The 22,094-nt window shown below is 46.1% G+C and overlaps 1 protein-coding gene across 5 annotated transcripts in view; it reads left to right on the forward strand.

Annotated features, from left to right (window-relative positions):
- CHD2 (chromodomain helicase DNA binding protein 2) overlaps positions 1-17,633 on the forward strand; it is a 129,349-nt gene extending 111,716 nt beyond the window's left edge. For 4 of the 5 annotated variants that reach the window (XM_037000531.2, XM_073227225.1, XM_037000533.2 and 1 more), the window contains 5 exons: positions 800-978; positions 2,931-3,030; positions 5,104-5,317; positions 9,744-9,990; positions 14,097-17,633. In XM_037000531.2, coding sequence (XP_036856426.1) covers positions 800-978; positions 2,931-3,030; positions 5,104-5,317; positions 9,744-9,990; positions 14,097-14,430 — 1,074 coding nt within the window. In that variant the 3' untranslated portion in view covers positions 14,431-17,633. The remainder of the gene's footprint in view (positions 1-799; positions 979-2,930; positions 3,031-5,103; positions 5,318-9,743; positions 9,991-14,096) is intronic. The other variant, XM_073227224.1, reaches the window with a different exon arrangement.
- Positions 17,634-22,094: the final 4,461 nt, after the last annotated feature.

Below are 22,094 nucleotides of genomic sequence, written 5' to 3' on the forward strand. Positions count from 1 at the left end.
TGTTGGGGACTTGATGATGGGGGGAGTCTAGTAATCATAATGTTGCTCATGTAATTGTAGTTTAATGATACCAGAAAAAACACACACAAAAAAACCAGTCCTTAGTTTTAACCGTCACCCTACTCGCAGAGGCACCTGGCCAGCCTTTGTGGGGGGATTTTGCAGTACAGCTCTGGTTGGTCTTCAGTTCTTTCCACTGCTGGCTTAGAATTTAGTTTTCTCAGGTCTCTTGTCATTTCCTTGCTGCTAGTATTTGGTTGGTGGTGTTTGTTCTCATTGTCCCTGTCTTTGTGGGCTTCTCTGTTTAAGACAATCCCTTTACTGTTGTTTTGGTGGGGTTGGGAAGGGGGAGAAAAAGATCCTTGTGCTCAGCCCACCATCTGTCTTTAAAGGCCTTTCGCTTAGTTTCTTACAAGCCTGAAGGACATGTAAATGCTCTATCCTGCGGGCGTAGATAGTTTGTGGTGTGAGGGTTCCAGGACGCCTCTCATTTGGTCTTCCTGGCGCCTCATGAGTCGTCATGCACGTCTTGCGGATGAGGAAGCAGGGCAGCTTTCACAGAGGCTTATCAGGAGGGCGTAAAAAAGGTCTTCGCCTCGAATGATGCTGCTGGGACTTGAGCCTCAGGTTCTTCTGGGCCTAACAGTCACAGTTGTTCCTCTGGCTTTGCGTCGTGCTCCTCCGGCGATGGCGTGGCGTTGCGGGGGGCCTTGTTTTCTCTGGGAATTCAGAGCGCTGTAAGCCAGTAGAAGACATCTCTGTTGCAGATGTTGATGTCTGCTCCATTGGCTTCTTCCAGTGCAAGGAGAGGATGAGGCCCGTGAAAAAGGCACTGAAGCAGCTGGACAAACCTGACAAGGGGCTCAGCGTGCAAGAACAGCTGGAGCACACCCGGAACTGCCTGCTGAAAATTGGAGACCGGATAGCCGAGTGCCTTAAAGCTTACTCAGACCAGGAGCACATCAAACTATGGAGGAGGTAACTGCCATGGCCTTCAATGGCTCCGTTTGATTTGACAGTGTGTGCGTGCCTTGTTTCTCTTTTATAAAAGGTGACATAGCCACCTAATGAAAACTTTTTTCCTAACTAAAACCATCTAATGGCAGCGTATCTACAGGCTTCAATTCCATTTTCCTGAAATAAGCCATTCCATTGAAAGCAGCCTTTAAAGTAATTTGGGTGATGTCATTTTTTAAGAGAAAGGGAGTGATACAGGATTTGTTTGATTATTTTCAGAATAAAGACCCAGACTATAAATGTGGAAGGGATAAAAGTCATCTAGTCTCACTATTGCACCTATCTCAGGTTGATAGTCAGGTATAATAACCAATTGATTAGCTTTCTACTAACACACGAGATGAAACAAAGGTTAAACCACCAGAACTATGAGTTCTCTAGTCTTTCTAATAAGTAAAGAACTTCAGTAGTATTTGGATTAATGCAGTTAATCCAGGATTTCAGTTTGTAAGGTGTCATTGCTTTATAAATTCACTTTCGATATTTTAAGGAAACACGACTGGAATTTCTCAGATAACTGTGGCATTGAGTCTCTACATAATCCACAGTTACTTTGAACTCATATGCTTCATGGTTAATGAAATTATCTTTGTATAGTATGCCCAATCTCAGTGGATTGGTTTTGAATGAAAAATGGATTTAAGGAAAACTTCTGTCATGATATTACCCATAGCAAACTTCACACCCATTAAAAATAGAAGATTTAAGTTTTGAAATTTTACTTTTGTTCCCTTTTACACTGTTACCAACTTCTTCCTGTACCTAGCCATCTGGCTTTTTTTTTTTTCAGTCCCTATTAGAAGATAACAGAAGGTCATCCTAGTGCATAGGTCCATGAGGCAAGGTTTCCAACTGTACACTTGGGGCTGTGTTTAAATGGGGCAGGTGCTGTGGTCATAGCTAGCAGTACTTCATTGGAAGGGCCTTGTCCACTCCGGAGACCATTGTCCATCATGAAGTGGTAATTGCAAGACCAAGGATCACAGGAGCTCTGAGAAGGAGGAAGCACGTGTGGGGGAGTTGTCGGGGAGGGGAGGGGACTCTTCTGAGAGGCAGGCCGGGGTAACCTGGGCTGGGCCTGGGAGAGCAGAGTGGACTTGCTTAGGTGAAGCTCAGGCTGCAGCAAAGGCTCGGAAGAGGGACAGCGAGGGGGCTCGGAGGATGTCAGGGTTTAAGGGCTGTTTATTAAGATGACTGAAGCCCTGTCATAGGAGGTCTTACAGGAGAGCCCACTCAGTGGTGTGTGAGTGGCCTGGCACAGTGAAACTGCTCTCTAGAAAGTATGAAAGGGAGGGTGTAAGACTCCATTTTCAGCTCTCCGCGACAACCTAGGCTTCCTTGTTCTAGACACTTCTTTTCATCCACTAGCCTGTTGCTAGTAATGCCATGCAAGAGTGCGTGCAGTGGAATTGGAGGGGAGGTGGCCCTTGAGGGGGTTAAAGGAAAGACAGTGGGCCTTAGTGGTGCCTAGTCTCATGGACCTATGTGCTAGGGTGACCTTTTGTTATCTTCTAATAGGGAGTGGTGATAACAGGAGAAAAGTAAGGGCAGCAGAGATGCCCCACTGTGTGTGTATCCCCACCTGAGACATGGTGGTAACAGTGTGGCAGAGTGCAGGAAGTCAGGGAGGTGGAGGAAGACTTGGGGACCGGGGTCCTGGTTGCCTGTGATATTAATTAGGGGGTCTTAGCTATGGGACAGACCCCAGGTCTGCAGAGCCCTCATCAGACTCTTGGCATAGCATCTAAGATGTGTTCTGATGTAAACAACTGAAAGAATATTTTTGTACCTTCTGCACTTGGAGATTCCCCACAGCAGAGTTCAGTAGCTTGCCATCCTAAAGAGAATAAGAAATTATTTCTTATTGACCCCCTTGGTATGACTGACCAGAATTGTTGATTATTTTTCCTTAGGAATCTATGGATTTTTGTTTCCAAGTTTACAGAATTTGATGCTCGAAAATTGCATAAGTTATACAAAATGGCTCATAAGAAAAGAGCTCAAGAAGAGGAGGTAAAATACAAATTTAATTCTTATTCATACACATAAAAACCAATTCCACAGAAAAGCTCCTTAAATTACTGTTTTTCCCTTGGGAGAGGATCGTAGAATCCTAGATTATTGGTGCCAGAGGGTCGCCCGCTTTCCGCCATCACCTTACAGATGGAGGGGGGAGGTACAGGCCCTGGAGTGGGGGATGGCGTCCGCCGTGGCCCACCCTTCTTGTATAGTGTGCTCCTGCACTGTGTCAGCTGTAGTTTTTCACCATGCTCCTCTAGTAGTCAAACTGACAGTAGGACCTAGTGGGTAGAAATAGCCGATGTATTAGAACTAAACAGTGTGACAGTTTTGATAAGGGGTTGTTGCCCTGTGTCCTTATGTCCTGCAATCATTTATTCACCAGTCTTATGGTAGATTATAAATGTATCTCCTGATAGGTAACAGGCTTGGGGGCAGGAAATACTTTTTCTGTTCTTTTCTGGGCCATGGGTACTGGCTGTCCTTCCAGCTTCTGTATCTAGGGTCTCAGCTGCTCGTGTAAAGGAGCAAACTTGAGAAGGCATCCAGAAGTGCCGTTCCTTCTTTGGTGCAGGAGGTGGGCACATGGGTGCATTGGCTGCTTGTGTAGGGGCAGTGTTCCTGGTGCGGCTGTGTCCATTTTCAGGTCTTCTGACTTGTCATGGGGGCCCCACCCAAAGCAGCCATTTAGAGCTAGTTTGAACATTGGGTACCCCCTCCACTAGCATGTGAGCTCTTTGAATGCAGAGCTGCAGTGTCTCTCATCCTCTGCCGTATTCTCAGCGCCTGGCAGAGTGCTGGCACAGGGCAGGTGCTCAGAGGTATTTGTTACATGAACTTAGGCCTTGCCCAACCTATGTTGAGCTGTGGAGTAGTACTCTAAAGTAGTTGATAATTTAATTTGATAGGGCAGAATGTGATATAGCAGGAACACATAGAAATAATAAACTAATCTTGCTGAATATTGATGTAAATTGTAAACATTGTGAAGTCTTTGAAAGAATAGTCAGGAAAGGCCCAGGCCCCAGGAAGGAGTGAAATAGTTGAGAAAGGCCCCTCTAGCAGGGAGTGGAAGTTAGGAGGAGGATTTTGAAGTTGGACACATGATGGTGAAGGGCTGCATTAGTCTAGGTATGAGAAGTTAGTATAAGTTGAAAAACGAAAGTAGTTGGGGGTATACATTGTCACAACCCTTCTGGCGGACAGTTCAGTGAGATTTATCAAAAGACTAAAACATACAATTCTGTTTCAAAGAATTTAGTGAGAAAATTAAGGACTTAAGCATATTTATGGTGGAAATGAATGACTTAAATGTCCCACAATAACAAATAGATTAATTAGATCATAGTATATCCATACCAGGGAGTATTATTCAACCGTAAGTATAATATTGTGCGAATAAGTATTTACATGAGAAGATTTTCACAATACATTAAGTGAAAAAAAAAAACAAGTATTTTTGTCAAAAAAACTAACACACACACATACATATTTAGAAAGACATGGATCAAATTATTAACATTAATTCCCTTGGTGGTGAGGTTTTTGGTCACTTTACATTTCTTATTTTTTACTTACTATATTCAATTGTTTTTATGTGAATATTTTACTTACATGATAAGTGGTATTACTCAAGCATTTATGTTTAGTGTGATGACTTTGGCATAGGAACTAATTCCCATTGAACCTGTCTGGGTTGTTTGTTTTAGCTAGTCTAAGAAAGTCAGTTGTCTTGGTTTACGTAGTCCAGATAGAGTCTCTGAGAATGCTGACAGCCTGGGCACTGTTCTCTGCCTGGTACAGTGCCATCCAGCCATCTGTGCACATATTCTTACAGATACTTGTTGGGGGGTGTTGGCCTGGGAGGCCAGAGTAGCACATGGGGCTCTGTGAGGCTGTTGTGCTGGAGGGACTCAGTGGAATTTATGAGCACTCTTTGGTGAGAAGGTAGTAGATGACAGAGCAAAAACCAAGGGGGGCAAGAGGGAAATACTCAAAGGTGATGATCTTTGTTTTTGGGAATTCGGCTTGGGATGTGAGATTTTTTGGTGTCCTTTTACTCCACAGGAGCAAAAGAAGAAAGATGACATGATTGGTGTTAAGAAGCCATTTCGCCCAGAGGCCTCGGGCTCCAGCCGGGATTCCCTGATGTCTCAGTCCCATGTCCCACATAGCCTTCACCCCCAGAAGCCTCATTTGCCCTCCTCCCACGGCCCGCAGATGCATGGACATCCAAGAGACAACTATAGTCACCCCAACAAGAGACACTTTAGTAATGCAGGTGGGTCATTAAGTGGAGTTTTAAGAAGAGTTGCCACAAGAAGAATCATTTCACTGTTCAAAGACAGTAGGTAGACCTCTGTGCCTCATCCTCCCTCAACATTCATTTGTCCTCTCTTATCTTGATGAGATAAAGCATGAAATCAAGATCCAAAAGGTTGTAACTTCACCTTTAAGAACATTGCCACCACAAACACAAATAGTAGACTGAGAGAAACAATTTGCAACATCTGTGACAGTTAAATGGTTAAAACTGCTAATATTGAAAGAGCCCCATGAATGGATAACACAAGGATAACAAAACAGAAAAACGGGCAAAGGCTGGGAACAGGGAATTCATATAGAAGAGGAAATTCAAATGGCTAACATGACAAGATGACCAACTAACTATGCTATTAGGGAAATGTAAATGAAAGAAACAATAAGCTAACCAATTTTTTTACCCATTTAGATCAGCCAGAATTAAAATGTGAGATACATACTAACCGTTAAGAGTGTGAAGGGCTGCAATCTTTCCAGAAAATAATCTGAAATACCTAAATACATAGGCCATTTTTCTGGGAGTCTGTCCTGTGGAAGTAAAAGCACATATATACATAACGATGTAGTTCCAGCCTTAGAATAGCAGAAACCTGGAAATAATTAGAATGTTCATGAGTAGGAGAATGGTTAGAATAATAGGGCATTATTATTAGTTATTAAAAATGAGTAATTGGCTTTATAGATTTTAAAAAACTGGAGAGAAAAAACAAACTGTGTGTATGTTTAAATTTATTGAGGTGAAATTCACATAAACTTAACCATTCAAAGTGATAATTTAGTGGCATTTAATCCATTCACAGTGTTATATAGCCAGCACTTCTATCTAGTTCTAAAACATTTCTGTCACCTCAAATGGGAGTCCTGTGCACATTAAGCAGTTTCTACCCATTCCCCTTCCCTTCAGTCCCTGCAGCCACCAATCTGTATTCTGTCTTTCTGGATTTCTGTGTATGGACCCTTTATATAAATGAAATCATGCAGTACGTGTCTGGCTATTTCATGATTCATTCATGTTGTAACATGTGAGTATTTCACTCCTTTTGTGGCTGAATAATATTCCATTGTGTGGATACCCCCCATAGTTTGTTTTTCCATCCATCAGTTGACAGACATTTGAGTTGTTTCTGCTATTTGGACATAGTGGATAGTAAGTATCACTGAAAGTCTGTGTGCAAGTAGTTGAGTACCTGTTTTCAGTTCTGTTAGGTGTATACCTAGGAGTGGGATTGTTGGGTTATGGGTAATTTTGTATTTAACTTTCTGAGGAATCACCAATATGTTTTCCATAGTATATGTTCAAAGACTGTGTGGAAGCCTAGATAAACACGAGGAAGCATACAGTAACAGCTATCTCAGTGTGCTGGTGGCGGAGGGGAGAACGGATGAAGTTAATTTCTCCATCTGTTGCTTCACTGGTTACAGTGAGCATGAATTAATTTTAAAGACAAAAATAGAAAAAAGGGAAAAAAGCGTAAAGAATACAACTGTAGAAGTATATAATTACATAGACGCATAGTGTAAGATTTTACAAAAAGTCAAATATTCCTTAATAATCAGGGCGAAGTATACATTTCTAAACTTCAGTATTAGGATTTCCAATTCCAGTCTTGTAAAATTTTAAAGCTTTTAGAAAAATTAATTTTCTCTTTTCTTTTTTGAACATACTAATTATGCTAATTACAGTTACTTAAAAATCTTGCCCTACTCCAATATCTGAGTTATTATGAATCATTTTCTATTGATGCTTTTTTCTTTTGGTTTTTAGTCATACAGTCCTGTCTTTTAGTGTGCCTAGTTATTTTTTATCAAATGGGAACTGTTTTAAAAATTATAGAAGCTCCATAGGGTACTACTTTCTCCAAGAGAAGGTTCACCCTTCCCTCTCTGGGGTTCATTCAGGGGGAGGTGGTGATCATTTCAATCTGGTCCGCCTCTGTCCCCCGTGTTCCTGAGCCTTAGCTCTTAGCTCTTCAGAGTGCTCAGTGGAGGGCCTGCAGCATTCTTTGCCCTAAGCTTCATTTTTCCTCTCTGCAGTGGTCTTCAGAGGGGTGCAGCTTAGCTTTGTAGCCTCTGCTGCCTGCCGTCCTAGGGGAAGGGAAGACTGGCTGTGTGTTTGAAGTCCCTCAAGTCTCCATTGTCCTGCTAGCCTAGAAAGACCACCACGGGCTCTGCTGGTGTGTCTGTCCCTCCAGCAGTGGGCCTTTCCCAGGAAGAGCCCAGAGAGTCGGCCTCTTGCCCATGCTCAGTCACAGATCCTCCCCAGTGGCCGCAGAAGTTAGCTCTTACCTCTTTGAGGCCTTTTTTTTTTTTTTTGCAATCTTACTCCTTCAAGTCCTGATTTCCTTGGCTGCTCTTTGATGTCTTTATTCAGGTTGTTTTTTGTTTTACCTGGCCCTTATTACTGTTCTTGGCAGACTGTAATTCTGCTGCAAGCTACTCTAACTACCTGAAAGCAGAAGTTCCATGTCTTCTAATCTTAAAAATCTAAATAGATGAGAATTAGTTGATCACCATTTCATTGAGGGGTGGAAAAGGTCATGACTATGCAAGATGGGTGGGAAATGTTTCCATGTTCTTAGCTCTAATTCTGTTAGTTGTACTGACTTTTTCCTGGGATTAGACTGGTTTTGTTATTCATGTGATGTCACTGATTTTATATTCTGATCCTTTGAAAGAACTTTTCTTACTAAGCTAACTGTAGTCTTTTATTTAAATCTTGGATTCCTTGCCCAAGAAAATAGCTCAGTACTTTCTAACCAGTAACCTACCTCATAGAGGGTTCAAGAAGAAAGGAAAACACTGTGTGATTTCTCTAGAAATAAATGACTTGGCTTGATTTTTTTACAGAGCATCTCCACTGTACCACAGACATTGATACCTATTGGAAGTCTTTTAATTTAGTTTGAAGCCATCTTCACGTGATCTTTTTGTGTTGTAAAGGTGTCCACTTTTTTGTTGTTGTCTGTTAATTAGATTGAATAGTCAAAGTTTTTTACTTTTTCCTCTGGCCTGATCCATTCTGGATCAGCAATGAATTTAAGCCACTAGTTGACTGTACATTTATTTAATGGTATAAACTTCTAAGCTCCTTCATGGTATATTATTCTTCGGCTTTCTAGAAAAATGCTAGAAGACCAACAGAATTAGTAGAGAGACATGCATTTGGTGGCATATCTTTGGTCTTAAACATAGTTGTAGATAGAAGATGGATTTCCTGTGAGACCAGATAGTTCCTTCTGGGACCTTCTGCATTAATTTTCTAAGGCTGACTGTGACAAAGTACCATCAACTGGGTGGCTTAAAACAATATAAATTTATTCTTTCCCAGTTCTGGAGGCCAGAAGTCAGAAATGAAGGTGTCAGCAGGGTTGGTTCCTTCCGGGGGCTCTGAGGGAGAATCCGCTCGTGCCTCTGCTGGCTCATCGCGGCCGCCCGCAGCCCTTTGTGCTCGTCAGCTTATGGCTGCATTGCCCCCGCCTCTCTTTCTGTCTCTGCCTGGCCTTTCCTCTCTCTGTCCCTGTCTCAGAGCTCCCTCTGCTTTTCTCTTAAAAGGATATCTGCTGTTGGATTTAGGGCCTGACCTAAATCCAAGATGATCTCATCTCAAAATCCTTAATGACATCTGCAAAGACCCTATTTCCAAATAAGGTCACACTCACAGGTTCTGAGGGAACATATATTTTTTTGGCCTCGATTCAACCCACTTATTGGACTCCTGTGGACTCCTGTGTTTTCACTACCTTTTCTGGCTCAAGTAAGTGTGATTCTACTGCTTAGGGAAGAAGGGAGGCCACAGAAACAACAGATTTCAGTTTGGCGGCACCCGATCCTTAACAGTCAGAGCACCGATCAAATCGAGAGTGAGAGCCATCACGTCTTACAGGACGAGGTCCGTTTTCTTGGTACGGGCTGGGGAGGAAGAGTGCACTCCAAGTTTATTTTAGTCTGGAAAAATTTTCAGAGACCAGGCACACAGGGTATGGTACCAGCAGGTAATAAACTTTAAACGTGTGGATAAAAGGTAGTATCTTGTGGTAGTGAAACTCAGTAGTGCTCTTTTCCAAATCAATGTTTGTTTTTGTTTGTTTCTGAGTGAAATTTCATTTTAAAGATCTTTCCCAGATTGGAAGGTAAACAGGTGTGGAAAATGAAAAGCAGTTGTTCATAAGATTTCAGAAGGAAAAAGGTGGTTTTCTTTTGCTTCAGAATTTGGGGGAAAGAATGTTAGGTCTCATTCCTGGTATGTTAACCAGCAGCAAAAAGGGCAAGGAGGAGGAAATTTAATGTCTATTTATAACATGTTTTAGCTTCTCAGTTTAAACTTTAGTGGAAGTGAAATTTGGCCATTTCTTGCAGTCATGAGGCTGTTCTTTTTGTCCCTACAGACCGAGGGGACTGGCAGAGGGAAAGAAAGTTCAGCTATGGTGGTGGTAACAACAATCCGCCGTGGGGTAGTGACAGGCATCATCAGTATGAGCAACACTGGTATAAGGACCACCATTATGGGGACCGGCGACACATGGATGCCCACCGTTCTGGGAGCTACCGGCCCAACAGCCTGTCCAGGAAGAGGCCTTATGATCAGTACAGTAGTGACCGAGACCACCGGGGACACAGAGATTATTATGACAGGTACGCAGAAGCCCTGAGACACCTGACGCTGACCTCTGCCAGGAGCTTTGTTGTGTGGGCAGGGGACAAGACAAGCAGCATACACATAAATGTATGTATTGCATACTCACTGAACATAATCATGCCAGGCATGCTCTCAAGTTTAACCAGATGTGTCTGCTATGAAGACTCTTCAGGGTGTTGGGAAGGTGTCTTGGTACAGGCAGCTGACATTGTGTGTTGAGTGGATGGGGGAAAGTAGGGGTTTTGAATTTTTCCTGAGGACTGAGGAAGAGAGGAGACGGGTAATTCTGAAGAATCAGCTAAGCAGAGAGAAATGGAGTAGGCATCACAGGTCTAGGCCAAGGTTAAGCACTGGGAAGGGTTGTCCAGAAGATTCATTCCTTGGATAATGGGGGGACATTTCATGCCAAGTTACAGGTTTAACGTTTTATTCTCTGGATCATAGGTAGCCAATTGCAGTTTTATTATTTCCCTTGTGCAGGAAAAGAGTTTTCTGCCTTCCTCTGAGGAAATCCAGAGAAAGGCAGCCATAGGTATTAGTTAGCAACTAAAATTATTAGGCTCTGTGTTAGGCCCTCAGCTGCTAGGCAGCAGGGATCCCAAGACGGGGACCAGCCCATACTTTCCAGGACCCCCCACTATTTAGGGGTCAAAGACTTTGAAAGTTGTACCTTCTGTACAACTATATAATATATATAATTTTGTGGTGAGCCAAAATTTTAAATAGAGTTAGCAAGTACCAGAAAGGCCACAGAGGTTTTACCTCTTCTTCCTAATTTCAGGACTTCACTGTATTTCAATCTCATAGCAGCTTTGGTTTTCTGTAGGCTTATGACATGTTTAGACTGCACCTTGAATTTAAAAATGGAAAATTTCATATAAACATTCCAATGTTCTGCTTTCTCTTTGGAAAGCTCTGGTAACACTAGCCTGCATTAGCACAACAGCTGTAGTCGAGTAGCAGCAGTATCCTTTAGGAGCAGTTGATGCCAGTCACTCCCCACTCTTCTCTATTATCTGGTCTGGCTCCAGAGGGCATTTGCCCTATATTCCTCTGTGTAGACTTGTATTGTCATTTTTCTTCTGCCTGAAGGATTTGTTTCAGTGTGTTTCTGCTGGTGATAAATTTGTTCAATATTTGTAGGTCCAAGAAAGTCTTTATTTTGCTTTCATTTATGAAAGATAATTTTGCTAGGTATAAATTTGTAGCTAGATTGATTATTTCAGTACCTTAAAGACATTCCTCTTCTGTCTACCTTATTGCTTCTGATTAAAAATCTGTCATCTTTTTGTTCTTTACATACATAATGTGTCTTTTTTTCTTTATCACTGATCTTTAGGGATTTGATCACAGTATTCTTTGCTGTGTTTTTTCCTGTGTTTCTTGTACTTGGGAATTGTTAAGCTTCTTGGATCTATGTGTTTATCATTTCTGTCAAATTTGGAAAAGGTTTTAGCCATTATTTCTGATGACTAATATTTTCTCCAGTTTACCAATATTTTTTCTGTCCCCCTACTCTCCCATCTCTTTTGGAGATTTCCAGTTACACCTCTATTAGGGCTGCTTGAATTTGTCTCAGATCAATGCTCTGTTTATTTTTTTTAGTTATGTTTTTTTTTCTGTTTCAGTTGGATAGTCTCTATTGCTGTGTCTTCAAGTTCACTGATATATTCTTTTTCAATGTCTAACCTGCTTGGAGGCCCATCCAGCATATTTTGCATTTCATATATTGTAGTGTTATCTCTGGAATTTGTATTTGGGTCTCTGTTTTGTTTTTTTCAATCTTTCTTGTCTCTTTGTAGCTCTTTGAAATCTGGACTACAGTTTTAAAATAGTTTTCATATCCGTGTCTGCTAATTCTGTCATCTGGGGCAGCTTCAGTTAATTTATCTCCTCATTATAGTCTTATGTTCCTAGTTCTTTTCCCAGGTATGATCATTTTTGGTCAGATACCTTTTGAGGGCTGGATATTTCTATGTTCCTATAAATATTCTGGAGCTTTGTTATGAGATACAGGTCACTTGCAAACAGATTCTTTCAGGTCTTCCTGTTAAGATTTGTTAGGCAAAACTGGAGTAGTGCTCTGGTAAGGGCTGATTTGTTCCTCACCGCCAGAGGTAAGGACCCCACTTTTACTCTACCAGTTATCCCTCGATCTGGAGGCTTTTCACTGTGGCTGATGAGAACAGGCATTGTTCTGGCTCTGAGAGCACAGGGCACTGCAACTCTAGCCTGGTAGTTCTTTCCCTGGCCTTGGGTGGGTGGTTTCCTTAGATGCACCCTCTGAACACTGTTCAGCTGAGTGCTCAAAGGCGAACCTGCTGCAGATCTTTGGAACCTCCAGGTGCAGACCTCTCTTCTGCGGCCTGTGCTGCTCCAGCTGCCTTGGTTCCACCCCTTAACTTTCAGCTCAGGAACTTCTCCACAGGCCTTCTGGTCCCCCCCAGTTTGTGCCTAGGCTTAAAAACTGTGTGAAGGCTGTGAGCTCGGTGATTATAAGGCTAATCTCATTAGTTTCCCATCCCTCAGGGATCAGTGTTCTTAGTTTCCTGGCATCTAGTGTCCTGAAAACCATCGTTTCATACATTTTGTCCCTTTCTGGTTTTTCCAGGTGGGAGGGTAAATCCAGTCCCTGGTACTCCCATCTTGACTGGAACCTAAGTCACCAACTCTCTTTGTTTATTGAATTGAAATTCACATAACATAATGAATTATTTTACAGTGAACAATTCAGTGACATTTAGTATATTCACAGTGTTGTACGACCATTACCTGTATCAAGTTCCAAAACGCCCCAAAGAAAACCCTATAACCATTAAGCAGTCACTCTCCGTTCTACCATCTCCCCAGCTCCTGACAACCACCAGTGTGTATTCTGATTCTGTGAATGTACTTACTCTGGGTATTTTGTATAAAAGGAATCATATAAGATGGGGCTTCCGATGACTGGCTTCTTTGAGCATGTAGCACAGTGTTGTAGAGGCTCATCCCCATTATAACACATCAGTATTTCATTTGTTTTCATGGCTGAATAATATACCACATTTTGTTAAACTTTTCATCTGTTGATGGACATTTGGGTTCTTTGGGCTGTCATGAATGGTGCTACTATGAACGTGGGTATAAATGTGTTTGTTTGGATTCCTGTTTTCAGTCCTTTTGGGCATCTACCTGGGAGTGGAATGTTGATCCTATGTAGTGCTCTGTTTCACTTGTTAGGACCCACCCAACTATTTTCCACAGTGGCTGAACCATTTTATATTCCTACCAGAAATGTATGAGATTTGTAGTTTTCTCACATCTTGGCCAATAATCTTTTTTTTAAGTATCCTATTGAGTGTGGAGGAGTATCTCATTGTGGTTTTGATTTGCATTTCCCTAATGATTAATGTTCATAAAAGATGTTGAACATCTTTTCTTGTGCTTAGTGGCCATTTATATATCTTCTTTGGAGAAATATTTATTCAAGTCGTTTGCTCATATTTGAATTGGATTATTTGTCTTTTTGTTGACTTACAAGGATTCTTTTTTAATAGGACAACAATTAGTTTACCATGGTCCTAAGTAAAAATTTTGATATTCTTCACATTGAGTCAATTTTTAAAAATAATTAAATTAACCCTTCATGTATTGTTGAATATTGAGGTTGTTGTGGCTTTTGGCTGTTACTAATAATTAATTGATTACAAAGTACTTACAAATTAAGTGGGTGGGGGGCAGGGTGGGGAAGTGTGGTCTGGGAACTGGAATCCCTGTTACTTATAAATTAATTGCTGTGGTTCTTTCTGGAACATGAACACGTTGCAGATCTTGCCAGTTCTTCTGAAGGGAGTGTGAGCTCATAAAGCCACCAGTGGTTCCAGTGTCTCTGGTTTCATCGCAGACTTGATGAGACTTAGGTCATTCCACAGGATGCGTTCTGCCAATGAGTACAGAATAGCCCTTCGTTGTTGCTTTTGTCTCTTGGATTCCCAGTAATGTACGCTTTGCCGCAGAGTCCTTGGGAAGTGCCGTTGCAGATAGCGCAGGAGGAAGACCCCAGTGATGAAGGGGAGGGAGCCTGCTGTGGTGTTTCAGCTGATCCTTGCGTTCTCTGTTTCAGGCACCATCATGACTCCAAGCGGAGGAGATCTGATGAATTTAGGCCCCAGAATTACCACCAGCAGGATTTCCGACGAATGTCTGACCACCGCCCCCCTATGGGGTACCATGGCCAGGGACCTTCGGACCATTACCGCTCCTTCCACACAGACAAATTGGGGGAATATAAACAGCCCCTTCCTCCACTGCACCCTGCGGTCTCAGATCCTCGCTCGCCTCCTTCCCAGAAATCTCCTCATGATTCCAAGTCACCCCTGGATCATAGGTCTCCTTTGGAGAGATCACTAGAACAGAAAAACAACCCAGATTATAACTGGAATGTCCGGAAGACATAGAGGCCAGATGGGAGAGAAGGGAGAACAAGAGTCATTGAGCACCTGGATATTTTTGGTCTGATCCGACAGAAACCAGTTACCTAGACCAGTAAGTGGCTTCTGGACATGCTGCTGCTAGCTCGCCAGCTGAAAGCACTTCAAGGAGTGGGAGCCTTTCGCTCAGTCCAGCTTTGACTTGGGTCCCCGCTCCTGCACTTTGACACCCATCCCATTCCTGCCTGGCTCTGGCCTCCCACTTTGATGCGTGCTAGGAGGAAGAAGAGACTTCGTGTGCCAGCTTCATGGGCTGTGTTTCCCCAGTGGAAGAGGAAGGGATCTCAGAGCTGTGAATGTTTTATTGCCAGGGTCAGTGTACCCTGAACCTGGTGCGGCGGTCGAGGAAGGAAAGTTTGCATGAAGGCCGCTGGGACCCGCTGGACAGCACGTGATTCGGTTCGCTGTGATGTGACAGATGCTGCTGGTGGGGAGCGGGCGGGAACAGGAGGTTGGGGTCTCTCTCATCATAGGACTTGAAGTGGAGCAGGTATACCCCTCACATGTGTTCTCGGGAAAAACAATGCATCGGGTCTTGTTTTTACGTCCCCTGTGGTGCAGGGGCTAGAGGGAGAGAAGCAACCCCCACAGTGGCTCTTCCCTACCAACACTAACTTCCTACACTGTACATTTCAGAGGTTTGGCCTCTTGAGTGGGTCTCCTTTGCTCCCTGTGCCAGGGAAGTAGGATGCATCTAGCTGGCTTTTTTGAGTACTGTGAGTTAGGCAGTACTGAAGTTGGCATGGGTCTTACATGGTGGGGTACGAGCTGAATGAGGGGAGAGGGCGGGGGCAGGGTGGGGTAGTATGGCCAGGGAACTGGAATCCCTGCTGGATTTCTGATTCCTGTGATAAGAAGCAAAACTACAGGGCCTGGAGAGAAGGGGGAAGTGGAGGCAGGCCTGCCGACCAGCTTGTTGCTGGCATGCGCCAAGTTGGGGTGCTAGACGGGGGTGAGATTTTTAGTGCGGGGCTGTGGGAGTGCCGGTGAGTGGGGAAGGCTTCAGTGTTGTACTCGGTCAGCGTTGGCAGCTGCCTCCAGGTTCTCTTTGCACAGCTTGAAGGAGTAGATCACACAGAATCACACATCTCTTGACACTCACATGGTGGGTGGACAGATGAAAACGAGTTACCTGTGGTGAACAGGTCTCCACTGTTAGTTGGAGATATTAACGTTGAACTCAGTTTCTTTTAGAAGGAGGTAAGTAAAGTGAAACTTTTCCCACAGTGGGAAGCCCCCAAGGACAGGGTGGCCAGGCCACAGATGTGAGAGCCACGCTGGAGCCGGACTGAGCCCGAGCTGGGGAGGCAAGCTGGTTGCATCAGTTAGGCGGGCTCCCTCCGTTTTCCTGACCCTGGGCCTTCTGATTGATGCATTTTAAATACAGCCAGTATTGTTAGAGTGTTCAAGGGCCTTTCTACGTGGAGACAGAATAACTGACTTGAACATACACTGTGCCTGTAAGTGTCCAGGCTCAGAACTGGTGAGAGCCCTTCCACTGGGCATACCCAGGGTCAGACTCCCTGAACTATCCTGTGGAGACTTGGTAAAATCATTTCCATTTACTTGCTGGCATCCTGGCAGCACCATTAATGCCTTTACTAAGCAATGCCTGAGCTGTACACCCAAGGGAAGTGGATGTGGCCTTGGTGGGCTGCCGCCCCTTGCTACCCGAGGAGAATCTGGGTCCTCACAGCTTGTGCTGAAAGCTTGGGGGACCCACACCACCTTACATCTCCTCATGGTATTTGGGGTTGTCACCTTGGGTTTGGACCATGAGTTCCTGGAGCAAAGCCCACAGGGCTGCAGGGGAGCCCCCGGCTAGTCTTTCCACTGAGGACACTCTGTGACATCTCCGTGGGGACATGTGAATCACATCTCTCCTCTTGACACCACAGGTTCAGCTTCTTGCTGACAATACTGACACTACCCTGTGGTCGTGTTGCTCAGGCCCAACAGGAGGTTAAGCTGGCTTGCCGGGTCTTTAAGTGATGGGTGGTGAGGGTGGCAGGGGACGAGGGGAAGACAGGCCTCGTCATCCTGTTGGAGGTGTGGTGTTTCCTTCCACTTAGAGGAGGCCAGGAGGAGGAACTGGACGCCCTGCGTTTCATCCAGGTCTTTTTTCTCTGAAGTTGTTGATAGGACATGTGAGTTATTCCCAAAAATGTCTCACCATGAGGAAAAAGGAACTACTTTTTGTTCACATTCGGGACTTTTAGTGCCATATGATGTAGCAGAAGGCAGTATCAGCCAGATCAGTGTTAAATTCATTATAAAATTACAGTATCCCCATAAATGCATCTATTCTAGGTGTTGAAGTATGTTTGAAGAGTGGGTTGGGAGAAAGGCATTTCCTCATTGACCTAAGTCAGTATGAATACTGTATGCTTTTATCAAAAACAGAAGTTTGCACAGGTAGAAAATCTCTCACTTGTGGGTGGGAGAAGCTGCCCCAGGAAATCTGTGAGGAGGATATTCCATGGAGCCTGCCGAGCTTTGAAAGACATGGGTAGAAACGGCAGGGTTGAGGAAGAGGGGAGTGAGCACCACCTCAAACCTGGACAAGAACAAGGATTAACATGGCATACAAAAGACCCGCAAATGGTCATGGTGAAGCCCAGGCTCACTGCGGTCTGCCAGAGCTGGCAGGAGAGAGTCTGGCCCTCCGCAGAGCCTGACCTGCCTGGTGACCCTGGGCTCCCTCTCCTAGTCATTCCTTAAGCCCTTCCACGGGAAGTCAGAACACTTACCACATCATGCTGCAAAACTTCTAGCCTGATGTCTGGAAGTTGCATCAGGACGTGCGGTGCAAATGCAGTTCAGTTAGAATTCACACAGTGACACTGAAAATCCTCACACAGTGAGACCAAAATCCACTAGTCAGCAGGAGTGGGGGCCAGGGCCCAGCACCAGTGGTCTTCTGGCTTGTCTGAGGGTTGCCGTGTCAGGCGAGGAGGGCCAGGCCAAGGGTCCAGGCTGCTTTAGTCCATCTGCGCCTCACCAATCTGGGGGACAGATGGTTTTTCTTTATTGTAAAATTGTGGACTTTTAAAACCTGTTGACTAAACAGTAATTAATTTATATTTGTGAAAAATGCCACTGTCCTAGTGATTTCTGATGTAAATAATGTTGTTTATATAGTATGTATTAAATTTTCCTACATTGTAAAACTGCTGTACTTTTGATTCTTGTATATTAAAAAGTGTTAACTAAGGATTTTTAGAACTGGGCAAACATGCTGCATTGCAATGGCATGAGCTGACTGTTCACACACCACCTCATCTCCCCGTGGTTACTGGGCCATCAAATTGCTTGACAGCTTGTGAAATGGAGACGAGTTTAAAACTGCGTTGTTCTTCCACCCCTTGTCCCTGGGCCCAGGACGGTACCGGCAGGTTTCTGAGGTCTGCCGTGTAGCCATTGCTGAGCTGAGTGTCCTCTGGCCAAGTAGCTCCAGTCTGCTGCCTCCGTCCTTGCGCTTGATGAGCTGGCGGAGCTGCAGTGGCTGGGCTCCCGGCTGCCCTTAATTTCCCATGTTGGTCATGCCAGGGGGGATCCTGGGAGACTTGGAAGGTGCCTGTGAAGACCTGATCCTGTCCAGACAGGGGTCCTGTAATCCCCTCTATCCAGAGGAAATAAAAACAGCCATGTCTGCCAGCCTGCAGCTTGAGTAACAGTGGGGTTACATATTCTTGAAGTTGGGGAAAAAAGCATTTTATAATGGAAACGCTGACACAAATGTTAACTAGCAATTTGGCATGGGGACAGGCCTAGCTCCTGCAAGGCCCAGACAGAGGAAGGGTGGCATGGCCTGTGGGCGGAGATGCTGTCTAAATGGGGGTTAAGAGAAGTTTGCCAGACCCAAGTGGTTTTATGAATACTTAGGTGACCTCAGTCTGTGATCTTTGTGAAGCTCTTAATTCTCGATACCAAGTAAACCCACGTGTCAGCTCAGAGTTGAGGGATTAAATCCCAGGAGTGTCAGTCAGGAGACTGGACTGCAGGGTCTCAGCCCGGCCTGTGCTGTGAAAGAGAGGCCAGGGCTTGTAGTGCATGTAGTTCCTGAGTCGGGGACTCAAAGAAGAGTGAGGGTTCTTCCTGCCCATACATAACACTCAACTCACATTCGTGTTACAACTCACAACTCAGCTGGAACAATTTTGGGAAACTTTAAGAACAAGTGCTGCAATAATCAGCTTATTATGATTTACAATAGCAACAAGGCTTCTAAACTGACTGCTGCCAAAACGCCTGCCTTTTACTGGAAGCAGCAGGCCCAGGCTCCCTCCCTCCCTCCCTGGTGGGGCCTTGCAAGTCTGGCATCCGGGCAAGCCCTCCTCAATTAGCGCCAACAGAAAGGTCACTTACTGAAACACAAGTCCCTGCAGTTTGCCAGACCGGTCTGGGCTCCGGGTTCCGACCTGTAGCTCTTAAAGGAGCAGGACCAGGTCTGCCGCAGCCGCACCGTCCTAACTGAAGTCCGTACCAGCCCTGCCCAGCACGTTTTGCAGTTGGAATCCCACTCGGTCATGCTGCCTCCCAACCGGCCTTTAGTACTCTGCTTTGCACACTGGGGAGGAGTCGCAGTGGAACCGAAGAAAAGCTCTTTACTCTGTAGAAACCCCGGGCAGGCCCGTGCCTGCCCCGCTGCTGCTGGGGGAAACCCTACCCGACCCTTGACATCTGAGTATTTCCTGGTTGGTTCTGGATGTCTTTTTCTTAGTTTCTCACATGACCTAAGGGGTTTGTCGTTGCTAAAGCTGACCATGTGCACTGAGGTTGCCGTCCGGGGCCCCGGCTGGTCTAAAGAGGATGGGCTGGAAAGTCAGTGCATTGTCCCCATTTGGTCCCTCCCTGTGTGAGTTTGGGCATATGGCCTTGTCATCTTCATTCGCAAACAGAAGCAGCTTATAGGGTTAATGTAGTTTTTACATGAGAGCTTACACGGCAGAAATACGGTGTGTAAACCCTAAGGGCTACCCAGAGGGACACTTCATCAGTTCTTGGCTGGGAGGGGTGGGGCCGAGGAGGGGGAGGTTGGGGGTAATTGAGGATAGAATTTTCTGGGTCTGGAGGGCCAACCTGGCTTAGCATTGCCCCCCAGCAGCCCTACTCCAGAGCTGGTGAGACCCTCAGAGCCGCCCCTCTTGCAGCCCAGCTTGCTGGAGGAACCCAGGACAAGGGCTTGCTCTAGGGGAAGATGAAGCCCCAGGAGGAAGGCCCAGCAGGGACTGGAACCATCTGAACCAGGAGAGGAAGCAGCTTCCTCAAGCCTCAGCTACCAAATTCGGACAATGAGACCCCTTTGCCAGGCTGTTGGGGGTGGGCGGTGAGTGAGGTTACTGAGGTGATACATCTTTTGGGCTGGGCACCTGTCATTATCACCGTGACATCCTGAGACCTCTAGCACCCCACATGGATCCTCTGTTGTGCTTGGGCCCTGATGGAGGGCCTAGAGTGAATGAGGTTCTAGAACTGTCCTGCAGAGGGCAGCAGACTTCCACAAACAGCCTGCCTCGCGGGCACCACCTGGACCCAGCCCCGGCGCGGGCTCAGCTGTCCTTCCCCAGCCCAGCGGCCACTCCCTTGGCGGAGGAGCTCACACAGGAGCCAGACACGTGGAGCCACATTGTCCCTGCCCAAGTGTGATGGAGACAGGGAAGAGCAGTGCGGAGAAGCTGCAGGAGAGGCCCAGGGACAGCACTGACCAGCGGGGGCCCAGCCTCCTAGGGGCCCGGCCAGTCCGGCAGGCTCTCTGGCCCGTGGCTGAAGGGCAGTCCTGCTTCACCCTCACCTGCAGCCACTTAGGGGATCCACAGGCTTCTCCGCTCCTGCCCGGCCCAGCCACTCCTCCCTCCCATCCCCCCAGCCTCGCTCTGCTGCTCCCTGTCACCTCACCTGAACTCTGAGCGCCCTGGTTGGGGTCCAAGGCCCTCTATGCCCTGCCCCTGCGGGCCATACTGAGCTTTCTCTCTGGGTCAGCCCAGACTGCCCTTGCCACCTAGATCTCAGAGGCAGAGCTCTGCTGCTAGGCTGCCCCCCTCCCCTCCTCCATCACCTCGAGCTGCCAGCTGAATCCTGTTCATCTTCAAGATCCAATAAAAGCTGTTTCCACTGAGCTGCCTTTGCTGACCCTGCTGTCAGGTCGCACCCGTCTGTCCCTTCCCTGGGCCCATAGATGCTGTGAGAGGCCCTGGCGCACTCTGGTGACTCCACGCTGTCATAGCTGTCTGCCCCAGCAGACAGGGGCTCCCCCTGGGGCTCTGAGCCCCCCTCAGCACAGGCCAGGTATGTGCTGGGCAAGGGGCTCTCTGTCTTGAAGTGCCCAGAGATGGGGGTATGGTAAGGGGGGGTGCTACCGTCTCTGGGTGCTCAGGCTGGGGTTTGGAAAGAATTCAGGTCCCAGGCAGCAGGCCCTCTTGACCAGGGGCATATTTAACAAAATTAGAAGTCAGTTCTGCCTTGTGGAACAGGTCCTAAAGGAACCCCAGCATGCTGGGTGTTACCTCTGCATTTGCTGGATTGTGGGAAGGTCCGGAACCTTCAGGACGCCTATTGGAAGGGAGATGCAGCCTTAGAGGCCCAGGGCAAATAGTAAGTGGAGGCAGCTTACTGAGCATTGTGACATTGCTAGAGTATCCATTCCTTCACTGGGGAGGGGCTCTCTGTGCCAGGAGGGAGGTGGCAGAAAGTATGAAGGTGGCCACATCAGGGTGGAGACCTGAACAGCCTCACAGAAGAGGGACCCCCAGGTCCAGAAGGAAGATTCAGAGCCCTCGTAGCAGCTGGGCCAGGAGCATGGGCACCGGTGACAGTGTCCATCTTCAAGTCGGGCTGTGTGCCTGACTGACCTCTGTGACCTGGGGTCAGGGGTTCACCTTCTGGTGGAGGGACAGTACTACCCAATGGATGGGGCAGCAGTGCCTGGCACGTGCTAAGCTCATGCTAAATGCAGGATGAACCATCATTACTGTGGCCCATTCCCTAGGCTGCTGGTGCACAGGCGACCTGTCCTGGCCTGGTGACCTGTCCTGAGGTCAAGACAATACCGTGTCCCTCCCCCGATCCTCTGAGAGGCTGGGGATGAAATCTCTGTGACCAACATGAGCCAGGTTCGCTAATTCCCGTCTGACTGTGAGCTAGTTCAGTGTTTCCCAAACTTGGGAAACATCAAACAGATGTATGATGGGGCGGATAGTTTTTAGGAAGAAAATTGGAGGAATTTAGGAAGTTTTAAAAATGTTTTCATTCTTAAGGAACTTCTTTTAAAATCAGCTTCAGCAAATCCTGGATCATTTGGAAAGGTGGGAGAGAAAAAAGAACCCAGGACTTTTGGGTTATACTGGTGTCCAGGGGTCTGTGCTCTGTACCAGGGTGGATGGGGGCACACGCCCGGCAGGTCTCAAGAGTCTAAGAATGAAAACCAGAGGGGAATGAAGCGATTGCCTGGTGCCCATGACGGGCACCTGGGAGGAGCCTGGGCCTGCACAGTCCCTGCCGGTGTCATGGAGATGGCCTGCTTAGTGCCCGCAAAGCAGTATCACTGTGACTTTAATGTGTTGGCTTGAGTTGTATTGGTTTTGTAGTTTTGTTTGGGTTTAATTAATAAAGGTGTCTTGATTTTATACTTG

The sequence above is a fragment of the Manis javanica genome, chromosome 18 (assembly GCF_040802235.1).
Source record: "Manis javanica isolate MJ-LG chromosome 18, MJ_LKY, whole genome shotgun sequence".
Taxonomy (NCBI): Eukaryota; Metazoa; Chordata; class Mammalia; order Pholidota; family Manidae; genus Manis; species Manis javanica.